Genomic DNA, 20,414 nt, shown 5'->3' with positions numbered 1-20,414 from the left:
TTTCCTAAACCCATATAATGATTTGGAGAACCTGGTGTGGATTGTTGAAGTGGCTTAGTAGATGTGAAAAAGGATTTCAGCGTTTGCAAAAACCTCTGACTTTCCAAATCAGTTGGTTTGCAAATTCTAAAACCTTAATACATGTGGTCCTATATTCCAAATACTATTTGAAAATTAGCCTTTTGTCTTGCTCAGTTATCATGATACCTTGCTTTTTATTACCCTTATTAAGTTAACAGCCCTTGCATGTACTATATGTTACACTATGTGCATTGGATGTCGACACATAGGCTAGCAGTACTGGCCGCTGTTTACTCTAGTTCATGGGAGAATCTGAATTGCGTCATCCTCAGAATGTGATCAAAACTTCACCTTTTCTGATATGGTCTTTCTCCGGTCAGAGTTCAAGTAATTATCTGATGATCTTCTCATATAGGAGGTCCACAGAGTGCGCTAAATAAATGATAACACAGAGATTATGTGCCACTTACCCTCAGAGCTCGACGGATAAGAAACCTGGCCAGGGCACTGTCATGGTAGGCTTCAAATTTCAAAGCCTGAAAATTTAAGAGATATCCAGCTGAGAATTTATAGTTCATGGTAACAATCAGCAAACCATTCAAATTTCCTTTAATTATGAGGGTCCTTGCAAGTATCTAAATTTATTCACCTTGAGGAGAGTTTTTCAAAGTACTAAACTTGGTGGTAAACAACCTAGGCAAAATGTTAAAAAAGGGAAACAAATGCATTCAAATTAGGATCAAATAGCATTTGCTCATGTTATTCTGAATTTCCTAACTGTGATGTGGTCATGTGGCATACAATTATAGCTGATGTCAGAATGTTTTTGTGCCCAATAATAATATTTGAGTTTAAATAACCCTATTGGTATTAGTATTATGTGGGACAGCATTTTTAATCTATATAAAACAATTGTCAAATCAATACCAACAAATTACAACTGTATAATTGTTTTCCATAATTGTGATACTGTACATTATATTTTACATCATAGAACATTGAAAATAGCTTACACCCTAATTTAGGTCGTGTTCTTTCCAACAATTATGAGGGAAAGGAATGGGCTTTGTATCAGCATCACTACAACCACCTGAAGGTTTTCTGCCAAATATCATTTTAAAAAGTAAAAATACCCTTTGCCACAAATATTAAGTCACAAATATTGGGATGTCAAAAATATCATGGGACAGAGTGTAGAAGTTAAATATGTTGTTTTTTGTTTGTTTCATTTAATTTTTAACATGTATTTGTATCTAACATTGTTTTTTAATTGTAATTATTTTGTTGTGATTTATTAGATTTGTTTTGTAAGTTAATATTAATTTCATGCTAAGTGTGTGTATTTTTTTCCCGTTTTTTAAATGTGCATGATCTCTATTTTTAACGAGTTAAGATAATAATTAATTCTGTAATTTATTTTAACTGTAAATTATTTGATAGATCATGTTTGACAAAATGGCAATTATCTGTTGTAATTGTTGATTGGTTTATTAAACTATTAAGTATGTAAACTATTTACGTCATTCTAATAATATATTGTTATTTTTAGATTAATTATTTGTGCACTGTTAATTCTTTTCAAGTATAATTTTAATGTTGTTTTTGTGAGTGGGAAGCCTATCGCTCTATATATATATTTATCCTATCCATATTATCTTATCTATCATATTATATATGTATATTTTGCACTCTCTATATATACACACACGCAGTTGAGTCTGCGTTTTGGATTAATACATTAATATTATAATATATATATATATATATTTCTCCTAGTGTTGGTCGCCACTAGGTATTTATAGTAAGGACCATGTTTCCATAGGAAAAGTGTTTTTTGACTTACATATAACTTTGGCACCGTTTGATGAGTCTTCACGAAATTTTCCCAAAAAAAGTCCAGCCAATTATTGTTGCGCATGGAAAGTTTCGGGGTGATCCATCATGCAGGGGCCAAGAAAAAGGGGGCTGAAAAAAGGTTGCATTTACCATGTTCATTTCCGTAGGATTTTTTAGATACGACCTCAGGCCAAATCACTGGACAGAATTATGCCAAATTTGGCAGAAAGCTAGCTGTTGGTACGTAGATCACGCTTTTGGTTATTTGGAGTAAATCTGTTCAGTAGTTTTTGAGAAATTTAGGGAAATTCAAATTTGTATGTCTCTGGCCGCGAAGTATTCGCAAAGAAAGAGGAGCTTGTGCAGGGAAATACACAGCTCAGATTGGCTGCCAACACTTCAAACCAGGAAGTGTTGGCAGCTGTCTTGGGACTCGGCATTAGACGAGTCCCAGAAAAAAAGTAGAAATAAAATAAAAGGGGCAAGGGTACAGACCCCTTAGCAGTGGTGGGGGGGTCCGGAGATTCACAATTTTGCGACTAAAAACATGAAAAAAAGCAAGGGTGGGCTTCCAAACAAATAGTCCCCTGGGTGGGGTAGGTCCCAGGGGCATAAAAAATTTAGTGTGGGGGGGGCTCCTGCGCCCCCCGCAGCTCTGAGGACCACCACCTCCCAGGAGCTTTTATTCTTTTTTATATGCGGGGTGGCCCACGGCCCCCGCTGCCCTGGGGACTGCCACCTCCCCAGGGCTACCATTTTTATCTATGCGGGGGCCCACATCCCTCTCTGCTGCCCTAGGGACCACCACCTCCCCAGGGCTTTCAATTTATTAAGTACGGGGGCACAGGCCCTCTATGCCCCGGAGACCCCCACCCCCTGGGACAAAGTGTAAACAAAAAAGGGGGCCCCTATGGGACACCGCACCCGGGGATCACCACCACCCCAGGGCTATGTCCTGTTGGACGGGAGCCGCAAGGCCTCCCTCATGGAGCCATGATGGCCCTGGGGACGCCCAACCCCCAAGACTGGCTCCTGCTATGTCCCGGGGTATCAACTCCCGGAATAGCTGTTTGCTGTGGCCTGGCTGCAGAGCTGGAGCGAAGGCACAGCAAACAATTCAGGTTTTGACAGCAGGATCTTTAAAGCAGGTCCCACTGTCAAAATCCAAAGCTCTGTGCTTGCAGAAGCTTTGGAACTGCGGAGGAAGCCTTAAGGCTTCCCCCGCAGTGCCAGGTAGCCCGTAAGGGCTTTTTATTCATAAAAAAAAATTTAAAGTATGGAGCCTTGAGGGCTCCCTTGTGGTCCACATTACCCGTAAAAGGCATTTTATTTATTTAATTAAAAATATATATAGGAACCGTGGGGAAGCCCTTAAGGCTTCCCCCATAGTGTCAGATAGCCCATAAAGGGTTTTTGATTATTATTTTATTTTACTTTAATAATATGAAAGCCCATAAAGGTATCAGACCTCCACAATGAGCTATGGGAGCTTGAGTCCAGCCAGCCTCATTTCCATTTTTTTTTTTTTTTAATAAAAATAAAATATATATATATTTTTTTTAAACTAATATTTATTTTAAATTGGAGACAAATAATTCATTCTAAGTATATGAGACATCAAAGCCTTAAAAACTCTATCCCTCTCCCTCATTTTCTTTCTCTTGCTCTCTCTTTCAATCAATTCTCCCACTCACAAACCCACTCAGACACTTACATGCACACTCAGACACTCACGCACCCACTCACAGACCCACTCACACTCACAGAGCCACATAGACCCTCATGGACTCACTCACAGCCTCAGTCAGACCCTTATGCACCACTCAGACCCACATAGTTACACACTCGATCACACACCCAGTCAGACCATCACACACCCACTCACACACCCACTGACACCCAGATGCACCCACTCACATAATGACGCATCCACTAAGACACTGATGTTCGCACTCTCACACCAAGACAGACACTCTGACAGCCACAAACAGTCTCAAATGCATATTTTCACACCCACAGGGGCCATAGCCAATTTCTGATGTGCATGTGCAACAGCCATGCACAACATCAGGTTAAGTTGTTAGGGGGGGTTGGCCGCAGGCTGCCGGCCCTTGCGAGCAACTCCTACTGCGCACAGGAGCAGGCAGTGCACAGTGCAAGGTTGGGTGATTACAGGGGGTTGGCCTCATGGCTATGTGTGGTGGTGGTTGAATTAATGTACAGTAATTTTAATTAGTATATGCTAAATAAGATCATAGAAATTCACTGAAAAAAAACAAAACTTACAGGGATGTTATAGTTAGGAAATACAATAAAAAAACTTAGAAATTCACTAAAAAACCCAAAGGTTACTGGGACAATATAGTTAGGAACTAGAATTAAAACAAACCTTAGAAATTCACTGAAAAAAACAGAGGTTACCTGGACGTTAGTCAGGTTCTGAATTTACTCGTACAAAACCGTAGAAATCCAGCAGTTATTGTTACCTGAGCTAACAACTTGCGGTCCCGTAATGCACTGCTTATGACCTCACATGTTACATCACTCATGACATGGTCAGTGACATCACTGATGACATCTCATATCACATCATCCACACAAACAGTCATACTCCCACTCATTTGCTGATACAAATTCTTGTATATCCACACACACACATATACTCACATTCTTATTCTGAGAAGCATAAAAGTAGTGATATACAGACATTCATTCAGTCAAACAACCACAGACAGCGCGGTGAGAGGGCAACTACACTGACCTCCGGGTCAGTGTCTGTTGCCTTCCCAGCTCCTCTGGCTGCTGCCGCCTCTGCCTTGCTGGGAACGAACTGAGAGCCTGCCTAGCTCTCAGTCTTTAGACATCCTCCACCCACAGGCTCCTGCCTGCGTCTCATCCCTGTTGGTCTAGTGGCCATCCCAAGTAAGTATCTCTCTCTCCTTTACTCCCGCTTCTTTACTTCTGCCCTTTCTTTTACTCATTTTTTTACTTTTTGGCTTTTTCCTCTTTTTCTGTCCTTTCCTTGACCCTCTCACCTCTGTGCCGCTCCTGCCCATGTGGCCCCGCACCACTCCTCCCCCTGCAAAGCACCTTTCCCGCCCTCCCACCTCCCAGCTGACCGGACCCCCGCTTCCCTCCCCTTCTTATTGGCGGCCATAGCACGGTGAGAGGGCAACTACACTGACCTCCTGGTCAGTGTCTGTTGCCTTCCCCAGCTCCTCTGGCTGCTGCCGCCTCTGCCTTGCTGGGAACGAACTGAGAGCCTGCCTAGCTCTCAGTCTTTAGACATCCTCCACCCACAGGCTCCTGCCTGCGCCTCATCCCTGGTGGTCTAGAGGCCATCATAAGTATCTCTCTCTCTCTCCTTTACTCCCGCTCCTTTTGTTCTGCTTTTTCTTTCACTTGTTATTTTTTTACTTTTTGGCTTCTTCCCTCTTTTTCTGTCCTTTCCTTCACCCTCTCCCTCCCACACCGCTCCTGTGACCCTGCATTCCACCCCCTACAAAGCACCTTTCCCGCCTCCCGCCTCCCAGCTGACCGTCCCCCTGTCCCCCTCCCCTTCTTAATGGTGCCAAAGGCAAGCCCGTCTGTGTCCGGACCGCGTCCAGTGACAGGAACCCTGGGTCTCTGTCAAACCATCCCCTGGCCAGCATTCATTATGACACCGTGACCATCCACCGCCTTAACACCGGACATCTAAGCGAGTGCTGCACCACATCCCCCAAGGACACCCGGGGACCTTTTTCGTGCTGTAACTGCAACTTCAGTGCAAGCCACAACAAGCAGAAGGCACTCCCCACACCCGGAAACAGCAACACCCACCACAACCCCATCAACTGTCTCCTCCTGAACATCCGCTCCCTCCACAAGCCACATCCTCGCCCCCAGTAACACCCCAGAGGAAATGGAACTAAATAACAAACGAGCAACTCACCACAACTCTCGTTAAATCCCTTCTCAACGCATGGGTCACCAAATGCGCTGACACTCTTGCCTCCCTCCATCTGACATCGGCCAAGTGCATACCAAAGAAAAACAACTGATCTACCACCGGTCTCCCACAGCTCACTGTGCACAAGACTCCACAAAATAGGAATCCACAGAACAGCCCTGAATTGGATCCAATCCTTCCTCTCAGGAAGGACTCAGAGGGTCAGGCTCGCTCCCTACACATCTAAACCCACAGAAGTCAGCTGCGGAGATCCCCAAAGATCCTCTCTGAGTCCAACTCTTTTCAACATATACATGACCCCACTCACAGCCATCGTCAGAAGCCACAAAATGAACATTGTGTCATACGCAGATGAGACACAACTCATCATTTCCCTCACCGAAGACACAGAATTTCCACTCTGGAATGGAAGCCGTCGCCACCTGGATGAGAGAAAGCTGCCTCAAGCTTAACTCTAACAAGACAGAGCTCATCATCTTCCAAAACAGCACTTCAGCATGGTACATCTCCAGATGGCCCACATCTATCAGCAGCCTGCCTTCACTGCCTGAGCATGGACGCAACCTAGGCATCATCTTCGACTCCTCCCTATCTATGACACGTCAGGTAAACTCAGTCACCTCCTCCTGCTGGCACACCCTCTGCCAACTCCGGAAAATTTTCAAATGGCTCCCAGAAGACTGCCACAGGACAGTCACCCACGCCTTAATCACAAGCAAGCTTGACTACGACAATGCTGTCTACGCCGGCACCACGACAAGAAACACCAAAATGCCGCAACTCATCCAGAACGCTGCCACCAGACTTGTCCTTAACCTCCCTGGCCAAGAACATATCTCCCAGCACCTGAGGACCCTCCACTGGCTCCCGATAGAAAAATGAATCACCTTCAAGTTACTCACCCACATGTACAAAACCATACTTAACGTTGGACCAGCATACCTGAACCACCACGTCTCTTTCCACACCCCTGCCAGGTTTTTTTTTTCTTTCCATTTTTTGCCCTTTACAGTCTATCTGGGAATGTGGGGGCAGAGGGAAGCCTCAAGGCCTTCCACGTGGTGCCTGCCAATTGTTTTTTATTTTATTTTTATTTGTTTGCCCTTTACGAGCTATCTGGGACTGCAGGGAGAGCGTCAAAGCCTCCACTGCAGTCCCAGCCAGATTCCGTCTCCTGCGTGTGCCAGCATTGCTCCAGCAAACAAGGAGCTGCTTTTAATAGCAGCTCCCTGCTTGCTGGAGCAACGTTTTCATCTGTCTTCCCTGCACGCATATTTGCATACAGGGAAGACAGATGAAAACTCTGCTTTCTTACAGCTGGACCTGTTTGACAGCTCCTGCTGTCAGAAAGCGGAGTTATTTTTGCTTGTGCTTGGTGGGCCAAGCAAAAGCAAACAGCTATGTCCCTGGGGTAGGCACCCTGGGACATAGCAGGAGCCACCCCTAGGGGTGGTGGTTCCCAGGGCCATCAGTGGCTCCTCAAGGGGGGCCGCACTACCCCCCTTCTATGTGGAAATAGGCCCGGAATGTGGTGGTCCCCAGGGCTATGGGGTGGTCAGAAAAGGGCACCCTTTATATTTTTTACTATTTGCCCTGGGGAGGTGGTGGTCCCTGAGGATGCGGGGTGCATGTGGGCCCCCCGCACCCAATTTCTTCAATGCCCCGGGAAGGTGGTGGTCCCCGGGGCTGTGGAGGGGGGCACAGCACCCCCACATCCATATTAGTTAAAAGCCCCGGTAAGGTGCCTCCACATCAGAAAATCATTTTGCCCCAGAAAGGTGCGGACCCCTGCACCAAATTCAGTAAATGCCCGAGGATGGTGGTGTCCCCGGGGTTGTGGGGGGGCCAGGAGGCCCCCCATTTAAAAAAAAACACAATGCCCCCAGGACCTGGCTCACCCGGGGCTTATTAAGAAAACAAGCACACTTGTTTTTTGTTTTTTGAATTCTTCCTGCGTATTTGTATTGTCATTGCAATTTCATAGCAAAAAATGTTCTAAAAAATGCTTTTTTCCCTGGGCGTGTCCCTCTGGGAACCCAGGACCAGAGCTAAGATGTCAGGGTGACTCTATTCTAGCCCCTTAAATTTTTATTTATTTTTTACACTTTTGTATGGGACACGGCTGAAGCTGAGTCCCAAGATGATGCCAACACTTTCTGGTTAGTAGTGTTGGCAGCCAAACAGAGCTGCATATTTCCATGCACGAGCTCGTCATTGTTTGCAAAGTCTTCGCAATCACAGGTATACTAATTTGGATTTGCTTTACTCTCTCAAAAACTACTGAATTGATTTACAACAAATAAGTGAAAGTGTAAATTGCATACTAAAAGCTAGCTTTCTGCCAAATTTGGTGTAATTCCATTCAGCAGTTCTGGCTGCAGCCGTGTCTAAAGAGTCTATGGGAATTAACATTGGAAATGCACTTTTTTGATCACCTTTTTCTCAGCCCCCACTTGATGGATCACCCTGAAACTTTCCATGCACAACAGGATTATAGAAGGCACTTCTTTTTGGAAATTTTGTGAAAATTTGTCAAACGTTTCCAAAGATATAAGCACGTCAAAAAACGCTTTTTCTAAGGAATCTAAGTCCTAACTGTAACTACCTACTGGCGACCACCAATAGGTTATGTATGTAAATATAAATATATATAAAATCAAAGGGTAAAATAACATAGTTAGGTGAATATGTGAATGACAACATTAAAATTTTGAACTTAAAAAAACACAGACATTTATCAGTTATAGTTAGCAGAGCTAGCTATAAGTTGCACCTCGCTATACACCACTTATGACCTCACATATTACATCACTCATGACATATTCTATGACATAATTTATGACATCTCAAATGATTTTTAATGCCGGAAGCTTGTTCTGCCCTGAAAGATCAGCACGCGCGGCACCACATGGCGTGCCAGAAGGTGCTGCTTCTCGAGTTGATTTTGCTCCCATTTGAGTAGATTTTGTACTCGAACTGCAGCTTTCTGATCATGAACGATTGCGACTGCCCACGACTGCCACGTGTGTTGCAGAAATCTTGCCAAGTGTCCTCCAATTGATAAAAAATGGCGCTGGGGATGACAAATCTCACACGCGCCTGCCAACTTATAGTTGGCGAGCCAGGTGGGAGGAAAAAAACTCTGCCACGCGGCATTTAGCGAAATTTGACCGAAATTCCGTGTTACAAGCGTAAGGAGGAGTGGCCAAAATGCCACCAACTCCACCAATGGAGCAGAATTTATTGCCAACCCCTAATTTGTATAGCATATTGACTTTTTAATGTAAATATATTTTTTAAGTTAATATACTGTCTGACATTAACAATTTAATATACTGCACTGTGAATTTTCTTTGTTTTTGATGTGATTTGAGATGTCATCAGTGGTGAGGTCATGTGAGCTAACGAGCAGCTCATTGCAGTTGATTTTAGGTTTAGCACTGTAAGCATAATGTCACTTTAATAGTAGGTTTCAGATGAAGAAAAGGGCTTCTGTTCTGACTAAAGGCAACTAAAAAAGACCTTTAATAAAGTTTTTTCCAGTAGTTTTCTTACGATCCTTCACTCATCGTGTTCCCAGCCAAACCAACCGCTCAGAGCATCTCACTGTACGTTGCAGGCTGTAGGCACAGGGCGGCCATTGCACAGGTCTCACACCCAACACAACATCACTCGGACAAGCTGCACATGACCTTCAGCAGTGCACAGCAGGGGAAGGTTGCAGAGGTGAGAGTTTGGTGAAAATGCTCCTTTTCTGAGGTTACATGAAAGAGCAGGAACCCCAAGCAATGCCAATGCTCTTACATAAAAAAAGTATAGAGAAACTCTGGACAGACCATGAAGAAGCTTCGGGGAGGGATTGTCCAAGGTGGTCCCAGAAAAAGGAAAAAGATATAAGAGCACATAAGAGCTCAAAGGACAAGAGTTGGGGCCTTTTCTATCACATGCTGATCACCTGATGATGGCAACTGAAAAAGATGATGGACGGAGTGCTGAAACATTTCAAACAATCACCCCCAGTCACATATCTGGGTTAAATCCATCGTTCTTTTGCTCACCTTGCCACCCCTGTTCGGGCCCAGCCCTATGCAAATCAGTGTTGACCCTGTTCCCCATGGGAGCAGTCCAACCTGAACTGCCAGGCCAGGTACTCCCTGGACCGGAAACAAGCATTATGGCATTGGTTTCAGGATATCACCCCTCTTCAGCGAAGCTAGCTTGAATCCATTGGGACAGCGAGCAAGGGACCCATATTTGGGCCTCCCTGGGCCACTTAGGGTGACTAAAGCAACACAAAAAGATGATGGATTGAATACTGAAACTTTTCAAACACTCACCCCAGTCACAGATTTGAGGTAAATCCATTGTTCTTCTGCTCACCATGCCACCCTAGTTTGGACCTCACCTGATGATAAGCACCCCTCTTGTGGATATCTGTTTAATACATTTGAGATTTAAAACATCTATCATAGTCTGCTGTCGCTTTCAGTGGCAAAGTGAGCAACAAGCATGTGGTAAGTAGGTCCAACCCTGGGGGGACTGTCTGAACTGATCTTGTTTCAGCATCTGGGAGGAATAGGACACAATGGAGAGGGTAAGACCAACACCAACTAGAGGTGTAGGTATCATTGGTGTAGCGGGAGCATTGGCACCATGGGCCAGGGGTCTGAGATGGATCTATTGCACCCCAGTTTTGAATCTGTTTTACTGCGCACAGAATGAGGGGCAGCCACATTCCTTGCGTTTATTATGACCCATGGTACCCTTGCTTTGTGCAGGTACTAGTGGGCACTCTGTTCGCTGTGACAGTCTGTATTTTCTCAATGCCACTTCTTGCTCTGCACTTCTTTGTGCACTGTACAGTGTTCAGCGTGTGACATGTCTGCACAATAAAACAATGGGAGGACTGCAAAATGACATGATGCTCAATGTAGAAATCTATGAGATGTACTGACTATGTGTTAGCCCTATAAACCAATAAAGTTGTATTAAAAAAAAAAAGTCTGCACAATAAAACAATGGGAGGACTGCAAAATGACATGATGCTCAATGTGGAATTCTATGAGATGTACTGCCTATGTGTTAGTCCTATAAACCAATAAAGTTTTATTTAAAAAAAACATGTCTGCACAATAAAACACTTCAAAGAAACAAATAAATACCTGCACCAGTTGCAGTAAATATCTCAGCAGCTCTTCTGTGGAAAGCAACTCTAGCCTCTTCACAGACATGCTCCGGACATTCTTGTCAGCAAAGTTAATACCTAGCAGTTCTAGGGCAATCGCAATATCCAGGGACTGGGGGTTCCAGTGGTCGAGCAGCCAGTGCAAGTCTTTCACAGTCTCCATATCTCCCCACCGGATTTGGCGCAGGTATTTTGGGAGGTTGTCGCCATACTTAGCGCATTGCTCTTTAAATGCTTTCAGGCGGTCCATGTCTGTAGGGAAAGTTGGACTCTGAAAGCCAAACTCCTCCTGACTTTTGGATCTGGCGAGGGTGCCAGTTGGGCTCAAGCAGCTGAGTTCCACAGTCCTACTGTAAGGGAGGACCACTGGGTAGCCATACGTGTCCAAGGTTACGCTGATCGCCATGGCATCCTCTGTGTTGGGGTTGGTGTTAGAAGAGATCCTGTCGGCTTCAAAGGTGAACAGCTCCTCCTCTTGCTCTGGGTAGGGCCACATGTGAAGAATGTGCTCACCTTGTTGCAAGAGTGACCTGTGATCGATTAGGAGTAAATTCACAAAGTAGAGCAGTTTGGAATTTCCCTTGATCTGATAGTCTGTGCCCAATTGTTGCAAAGATTTGTTTCCCCTCAGCAGAGTGTCCCCACTTTTCTCGTACACACTGAGGTTTAGTTTGGAACATTCTGGGAGGTTCTTCAACAATATGTCAAACTCCATCCAGGTGTTCCAAAGAACTTCGTCATCGAAGGTCTTGGGTTCAGTACTAACGGATGACAATTTGCAGCTTCCGTGGAGGATGCTCGCCACAACATAAACCTGACTGGGGCACTTAGGGGGTAGTACTGGGATGTCAATACCAACAATCTTAACTCTGAATTTTCTATCAAAGTCCCACAGAGACAGAACTAGAATCTGTTCCACATCTTTGTCTTTCAGTTGCAGCTCTTCGTGAGTGCCACTGAACCCCGTCAATTCATCAATCAATGGCCAGTCAACCAAGGGCAGTTCATCATCACCTTTAAAAGAAGTATGGACCAAGGACAATATAATTTCCTGATTGGTTTTTAGGCAATGTCTTATCCATAAGAAGTCTATAAGTGGCTTGTTCCCAACAATATACTCCTCTCGGCCATGGACTTTTAACAATAAGTCATCCTTTTGTTGACTGAAGTCAAGGCCATTCTGCTGAAAGCACATTTGAATAACCATGTCTGGGAGACTACTGACATTTAATTTCACCTTATAGCGCTCTTTTCCATAAACGATTGTCACAAGTTGTTCTTGGGCCTCAAGTGCCTTCAGGTTTTCAGGAAATGGTACAGATGTGGCCCATGGTTCCATGAAGTAAGATGTTCGATCGCATTGACGAAGTTCCATCTGCCTTGGTCGAGCCAACTGTCTGCGTGCAAAGGCGAGCTCATTGTGGTAGTAGCTGCAAACATCGATTGATCCAAGGTTGTAGCCAATAAGCTCGATCAACAGTTGCTCATGTTCTTCATTGACTTCAAAAGCTTGCAACCGGTTTTTAACATGGATTTCGCCTTTCAGGAAGCCCATAGCTTTCCAGTACTTGACTGCCTCCAGAGACTGGAGAATTTGCTGGTCGTCGTAAATTTCATACCAGTCCACCCCTTTCTTGTACAGCAGCTGATAGGATTCTGGGCTTGTCACTTCGTAGACCTGGCGCTGGGCGCTCTCCTTCCTCGCTTTAAGTACGATCCTCAAACGCAGGTTTCCAACAGTGGAGCTGCTAGGGATCTCCAATGGAAGCACCTCAAATGTTTTTTCATTGGGTTTCCTGGTGGGTAAACTTATGTTGAGTGACAGTAAATCCTCTTTTAGACATTGTGTAAAAACTGGACCCTCAGAAGACTCGTCCATTGTGGATTCCTCCTAAAAAAAAAAAATTACAAAAAAATAAACATTAGAAAGAGGAGACAATTTTAGAAAGTGCATTAGTGTCTATCTGGACGCACCAGCAGCTATCTGTGCCTTATTGGTTCTATTTTCAATAAGAGCCAATTTTCTATAATGAATTTGAGAGACTTGCGAAGGGGCCCATCACCCAAATTCTATTTTTTTTTTTTTTTTTTTAACTTGACCACCCTCATGAAATTGATGAAGCACGAAAAATCTGTCCAAAATTAATCTTTACACGAAGAAAATCTTGGAAAACAGACTTCACTGCATGACGATTCGCCCACAAAAACGATTTTCTTTTGCATGAGTTTTTCCCGCACACAAAATTTTGTGAAGGTTACAAACGTTTCCTTTTGGACAAGTGGCAAAGTTTGTCACCTTCGCAAGATTTTACTGGTGGATTTATGAGTTTGTAGGTCTCTAATTTTTTCAGTGTGATGCTATGTCTTCTATAAAGCGTTATTGAGTTGCCCAAACTTGGCATAAACGAAAGATACCAGAGCAGTGTTGGGAAAGAGTACAAAAAAAAAGACTTGGCAAATAATAGAATGGTGGTCAAAGACTGTCCTTTCACTGCCCCTCGGGGGTGTTCTCAGGATTCCACCTGAGATCAGTAGAGAATACATGTAAAGAGCAAATAGATCATCGTGTTTAAAGTCATGTTGCCCCTGCATTATTCAGCAGAAATATGTAAAACACTTGTGGATCACATGACTTGGTCAAATTTCTATTTCTTCAATGTTTAGAATGTTTTGTTAAGGAACTTAAAGTTGACATTAAATCTGCACAAAAATATTGTAAGTTTAGCTGGTGTTTCCACCGTCTCCCAATTTTCAGGGAGAGTCCCAGATGTGTCTTTGATTGACCTTAAACCCTGAATCTGGATTCATGTGTCCGTCTGCGAGACTGTGCATCATCTGGCAGGCGACCTTCCAGGCTTCTGCTGGCAGAACTACGTAAGGTGCTGCTTGAAAGAAGTAGCTGGTTGGCTCAGTCCTTAATTTGGCAAAAAATAAGTGCCAGGGGCCTTGTTAGGAGGCCACTGCATCTTGCACAACCCGGTGCCCCGGCCAGTGACACTATCAACACAACTGCTCCCATCACACACCTACAAGTGTGACAATTCAGGCTATTCCAGGCCCGAAAGCTATAAGAATGGACTGGGCAAAAAGTTTTGGTCTTTTTTTTTAATATATATTGAATTAATAAACAACTGTTGTTATGCTCATTTCAAAATTAAACAGACGGCACCACCTAGTGGCAGACTGTCATATGTGCAGGTGTAGACAATTAAGTGCAGGTGCCCGGCTTCGGAAACCCCCAGCTCAAATTAAGCACTAGGATGGCCTCTAAAGTGTGCAACGCTGGCAGCACTGTCAAAGAGACGTCTTGTACGCAAATAATTAACATTCTTGCAAAATCTGAATGCTGCCTGAGACTGCTAAGTCCAGGCTTTCTGAAGCAAAAACTCTTGCAACCCCCTTCTAGTTTGTATTCCAAGGAGCACATTGTTATGTTGTTGTGAATAGTACTTTATGTAATCATTACTTATTGCAATGTTCTTATTTTAGTGGTTACATCATGTCTCTCATTGAGAGGGCACTGGAAATAGAATGTTATAGAATTCGCATGGATACAGGGAAGAAAGATGGTTCAGCTGGATGGAGGTTGATCTTCCCATGATGAGCCTGCAGCTGGCGTTTTTATACAAATAATGTTCAAAATAAATGAAGATATTTTTACTCCAGTTCATTTAGATTTTGTGATCCAACAAAATTTGGGACAAATACGAGTTAAACTGTGGATCTGAACATTGATGATGCACACTTTAGAGACAGTCACCTAGCACATGGAATTGTTGATGTTCCCGTTTTGAACTTGTGAAGGTACTAGGCACAGTGTGGTATATTTTCTGTTCTTTTCAGGTTTTATATTTTTTTTCTCAGGCAAGCCTTTAAGGCCTCATTTGCATCAGAACGTACGTCACAGACCGACGGCTTCACACGTTCTATGTGACGCAAAAGTCAGGCAAAGTCAGGCTGAGGCCTATTTCCTACACGAGCAGCCATTTTGAATGTGTCCTGCAGAGTTTGTTTTCAGTTTACGTGCTCATCTGTATTTCTGTCCATGCGTGCAACGCAGAGACGTTTTAAGGCATGGGCAAGGTGGGCTCTGGCCCTGGGCCCCAGCCCTTTTGGGAGGGAGGGATGCCCTGATAGATTGTCTCTGTTCTCCACACAGTCCTGCCCTAATTACCTTGAATGATTGTTAAACATAAATTGTTTTAAATACCATTTACTTTTAATTTTATTTTAAATCGAGTGATGTATTACAGATATTTTTCAGCACCATGCAACACCCATAGAAAAGTACCTTTTAGATCAAAACAGGACCTCGCATATGAGAAATGGCAGTCGGTCGCAGATATTATTTGCAGTAATATTAGTGAGCTACTGCAGAGTTACAACATTGAAAACACAGGCCACTATCCCTGGATACCAGATGTAAACACATCTAGAATGTGTGCCAGGGTGCCTGTGCACCGTCATGGCCTGGCCAAAGAGGGCATGAAAGCGCTGAAGTTGGATGATAAATTGAAAGTTGTTTTGAACACGTATGACTCAGGGCCCCCAAAATCCTTATGATGTCCCTGGTGCAAGGACATCAGAGTGCTTTAGAAACTTAAAGAAGTTCGTCATCCAGGGACTTGTTTTGGTGGCTACATATGACATGTACAGGTATCTTTGGTTTAAATATGTGTTGCTCTTCAGCACCGAGGAAACTGTGTGATAAGGCAAACATTTGCTCATTGTCAAATCTTTTCCCAACAATAGCTATGATATTACTGTCTATTCTCTGTGCCTTTACCTCCACCCATCAGGGCTGCCAGGAAGAACCCAAAACTGAAGGTGTGCTTACACCTTGCGCAATAAAATGCAGCAAAGATTACAATTGTGTATATATGCCAATGAGTTGAAGCCAGAAACCAAATGCAGATGGCATCTAATGCAGGAAGTACCCAGTTTTTATGATTTAAAATAGCAGTACTTATTAAAGAACATTTGCCTGAAAGCAATACCATTGGCCTTTTGGATGAATAGTTGGGCTCAAGTTAAGCCCAGTTGCTTAGTAATAAGTTTGACTATGGCCAGATCGCATCATCAGGTCACTTTCGACTGAATACGGTGGGTGCAAGAATTGGAAACGTTATTTTGTGTAATAGTCTGAGCAACTACTACTCATGAGATGGTCTCTCCATGGAAGCAGTACCCAAGTTAAAAGGAGGTACGTGTGGAACGCTACCGAGAAGAGCCGCCTTTCCCCCAGGCAACCAAGAACACACCTTGAGTTGCTGCCTTGGGGATTCTCCCTTATCAGCATCCTGAAGGTGGGAGATCTTTGGTCGCAGAGTCAGGTACTCTCCTTCCCTGACTTACAAGGGGAGTTCACATGGGCATCCTCTGAGTATTTTCATTACCTTCAGGTGTGACATGCTCTTCAGTTCAGTATGCACTTCCCAAGAAGACAGAACTATCTGAATCCTTCCCCCCCCGAGAGTAGGTTTCTGGAGGAACATCTACATAAGAAAGCCATTTCCCTCACCTACCAGATATTGATTAATAACTCCCCCAACCCGTTAACACCTAAAACCACAATAGGAGCAAGACGTAGGAAGCCTTCATGACGACAAATGGTGCAAGGCCCTGGCCCCCGCACAAGAGGTGGGAATTAGATCCAGGTCCCGGTTAGTGTAGTTGAAAATCATCCGTAGATCTTATCTGACGTGCTTGGTGAAAGTCAAAATGGGTGGATCATCCGACGCTCTGTCTCGGGGGTGTGGAGTGGATGGATCCTTTCGGCACATACTATGGGACTTCCCAGAGATACAGGGTTATTGCTCCTCAGTAGTTGCCTCTATGAAGGGGGTATACAGTACCGCGATGGGAGCCTTGAAGAAATGGTGCCTGTTAAACATATGGGACACTACAGACCTCTGGAGACAGAGATACTGTGGCTGACTCTTGGAATGATGGTTGCGAAGAGGAACATCACAAGGTTGTGGGGGCGCCTCATGCACCATTGCTGAGAGACTGCAAACGGGACATGGACTGTTGCATGTTGACGACGAGAGATATGGGAGTCATGGCTGCCCGCAGAAATGCAACGTTTAAAGGTGAAGCCCATGTGACAATCAACAAAAAATTAACAAACCTTGAGACCTTCTCATACCCACATTAGAATGATGAAACGAGCAGACACACAGCAGATGGCTGTGGTGATAAAAATGTTACCCTGCTGCCATAGTTGGACAGATCTGTACAATGGATAAGATATACTTTGATCTGATTGATGCCTTTTAAGCATGACAAGATATAGTTGGACAGATGACAGAGGGGCCTTCCGGAGATTGCAGTGATGCTTTTGTTGTGTCCAACAACAAGATACTTTGGGGGTCATTGTGAACATGGCGGTCCAGATCGCCATGCCGGCGGTGGCGGAAATTACTGCCACCAGCATGACGGTCTGGACCGCCATATTCCGAACACAGGGGGACCGACACAGGTGGTCCTCCACCACCGCCAGGCTACCTGACGATGGCGGAGTTCTCTATCCCACAGGGCAGCTCTGCAAGCAGCGCAACCCTCTGGATAAAGAACCTGTGTTCCTCCAGCCTTTCCCTGGCGGTTTCCCCTGCCAGGGAAAGGCTGGCAGAAGGGGGTGCTCTGGGGCCCCCTTGGGGGTCCCTGCACTGCCAATGCATTTGGCATGGGCAGTGCAGTGGCCCCCGTGCACAGCCCCGTCGCACATATCGCTGTCCGATTTACGGGCAGTGATCTGCGCAACGGGTGCTGCTGCACCCGCTGCACTGTGGCATTGACGACGGCTCCATGTGGAGCCGACGGCAATGTCCTGGCCCAGCATTCCGCTGGGCTGGCTGGCGGAAACACTGTTTCCGCCTGCCGGCCCAGTGGAATGTTCATTATTGGGTTGGCAGGGTCTTCAACGGGCTGGCGGTCTGTGTTTAAACCGCCAGCATGAACACGGCGAGGAATCCCGCCGTGTTCATAATGACCCCCTTTGTGTCAATACAGGGATCTGGACTCCAAATCTTTCTTCCTATCTCTCTGTGAGAGACTCCACGTTGTGTGCCCAAGATCCCAAGGAACAAGAAATGAACTCAAGAACCCCCAGGCAAACCACTAACTCAGTTGGTTGCCCAATGTGCTCTTCCTCTCATGAATCCTGCTCTCTCAGTTTTGTGTCCCTCATTGGGATGTTTTCATCAGCTTAACCACAAAGGCCACATCACCCAAAGCACAGTGGGCCACGCGTTGCTAACTCAAATGGTGTGGAACCCCAGCATGGGTTGTTTCTTAATACTGGTAGCCCCTCTGCATTTGTACAAGCATTCCTTCTGCATCCCACATCTCTCTGCATGTGACACTCAGAGTGAGGGTCTGACATTCGCCCTCTCACCACCCTGGAGCCCCACAGAGCCAATGGCATTGTGTGTGCCTGACAAGAACATCTAAGTTTGAAAGCTGTGGTTGCAGCACATTCAGAACTGATTGTGCGGGTCAGATATGCACAGGCACAATTAAGAACATGCAGGCCAGTGCTTAATTTGAGCCAGTGGTTTCAGGGGCTCGGTACCTGCATTTAATTGTCAGCATCGGCTCTAGTGACAGTCCACCACATGGTGGCACTGTCCATTTAATTTTGAGATGAGCACAACTGTGTTTATTAAGTCAATTTGCATTGAAAATGTATGATACCAGCCTCTCACGCAATTATTATAGCTTTGTGTGGCCTGAAAAAGTCTGAGTTGTCACGCTTACAGGAGTGTGATGGTTAGGTGTTATATTGGTACTGTCATTCGCAGCGCTGGCAGGGGAAATGGGTGATGAAGGCTGCAGTGGCCTTCGGACAAGGGCCCTGGAACTTTGTTTTTTTTTTTACGAATTAAGCACTGATGCAGGTGTTCCCTGTGGGCCATTAAAAAATGCTACATGGGCTTTTCAGATGTACAAAGCCCTGTAAGCGGAAGCAAATTGTGAGTTTTACCCAGTGGAAATTGCAATTGGCAATCCCCTAAACAGGAAATTGCAAATAGGGATTACCTATTTGCGGTTCCTATTCACACGTACAAAGCATTTCGTAAATGTAAATTTGGGCACATAGGAAATGCAATTACCATCGACCCCAAGTCGATGGTAACCATGTGCAATTAAAAAAAAAATATCCAAAGATGCATTTTTTTTAATTATTTTTTTAGCTGCGATAGAGCGCACACATGCCACTAGGGCATATGTGTGCTTAACAAGCACACCCCTTTTTTGGGGGTGCATCACGGGGGCCTTATGGCCATAGCCATCCTTGATTTAGCATTTTCAAAAATAGCAGTTTCCTAATAGGAAATTGCTATTTTTGAAATGCTAAACAGGCCCATTGGAGTAAATGCCAGGGGGATTCCTAATACCAATTTACTAATAGCAGTTCCTACGCCATGTGAAATCGATAATTTCATACATATCATTTTGCATTTCTTAAATAGCGATTTCTATGGAGTTACTATTTAGGAAATGTAAAATTGCATTTTGATACATCTGACCCATAGTTACATAAATATGCCAACCAGTTCCACAAACAAGTAAACTGTTTTAGTGAATGTCAAATATAAACAAGCATTTGCAATGCAACGGGTCTCGTCTTTGCTCATGTTAGAGCTGATCGCGTTGTTAACTCCTAACCCGACTTTTCACCTATCGGGCAAAAGTGCATTTATGTACATAACCCGAAAAAGTGAAATTAACTATGTAAAGCGCTCGACTTCTGCCAAGCAAGGTCACGCTCGTAAATTAGAGAAAAAGAAGTCCACGAGCCCAATGGAAAACAGCGAGCCTCGCATGTTTTCTGTACTTGGTCACTGCGCTGGAGGAGGGCTAGCCACCGGAAAAGGCATGACGTATATGTGCCTTCGACTAATGAAAGCAAGCAGATTTTATTAGCCAAGCCCACGAACCAATAAAAAACACTGACGTGACGTGGACAGGGCTCCGAGCCCTTTTCTAAACACTAAAGCGTCTCGCTGCGATACGCGTGCACGAGCGCATGCAACGCAGGCTCGACCCTAAAAAGCAAAAAAAATAGGACCGGATGTTTCAAAGTGTTTTTGCCATTTTGCGTCCATGGGAAAATGTGTTCATACCTATGGCCCCTAGTTCCATGTTCCTCATAAACTGGTTCCCTTTGTACAGAAATGAGTTCTGCTTTTTAACTCTTTGACATGAGAAGATGGATTTATTCGTTGTAATCCCGTCCAGGCCCTTTCATTCCTCCCAGCCCTAACCAGGTTCTGCTTTCTGTTGCTTACTGGCTCTGCTGTTATCCCCGTCACATGAGGATGCTGGTGTATGTCTTCAAGGATGTATGGGTCAGGAAACCCTCCAGAACTGACCCAGGAGAGCTGTTTGCACATCTAAACTAAGTAAAAACAGCCG

The 20,414-nt window shown here is 44.6% G+C and overlaps 1 protein-coding gene across 4 annotated transcripts in view; it reads right to left on the bottom strand.

Moving 5' to 3' along the window:
- Positions 1 to 20,414, bottom strand: part of LOC138258876 (phosphatidylinositol 4,5-bisphosphate 3-kinase catalytic subunit gamma isoform-like) — a 106,165-nt gene that overhangs the window by 61,473 nt on the left and 24,278 nt on the right. For all 4 annotated transcript variants that reach the window (XM_069206180.1, XM_069206179.1, XM_069206182.1 and 1 more), the window contains exons 2-3: positions 10,972 to 12,885; positions 492 to 557 (exon numbers count right to left, since the gene is read on the bottom strand). In XM_069206180.1, the coding sequence (XP_069062281.1) occupies positions 492 to 557; positions 10,972 to 12,873 (1,968 nt within the window). In that variant the 5' untranslated portion in view covers positions 12,874 to 12,885. The remainder of the gene's footprint in view (positions 1 to 491; positions 558 to 10,971; positions 12,886 to 20,414) is intronic.

This window comes from Pleurodeles waltl, chromosome 9 (assembly GCF_031143425.1).
Source record: "Pleurodeles waltl isolate 20211129_DDA chromosome 9, aPleWal1.hap1.20221129, whole genome shotgun sequence".
In the NCBI taxonomy this organism is placed as follows: Eukaryota; Metazoa; Chordata; class Amphibia; order Caudata; family Salamandridae; genus Pleurodeles; species Pleurodeles waltl.
The sequence above is the reverse complement of the archived record's forward strand: the minus strand, read 5'-3'. Positions and strand labels throughout refer to the sequence as shown.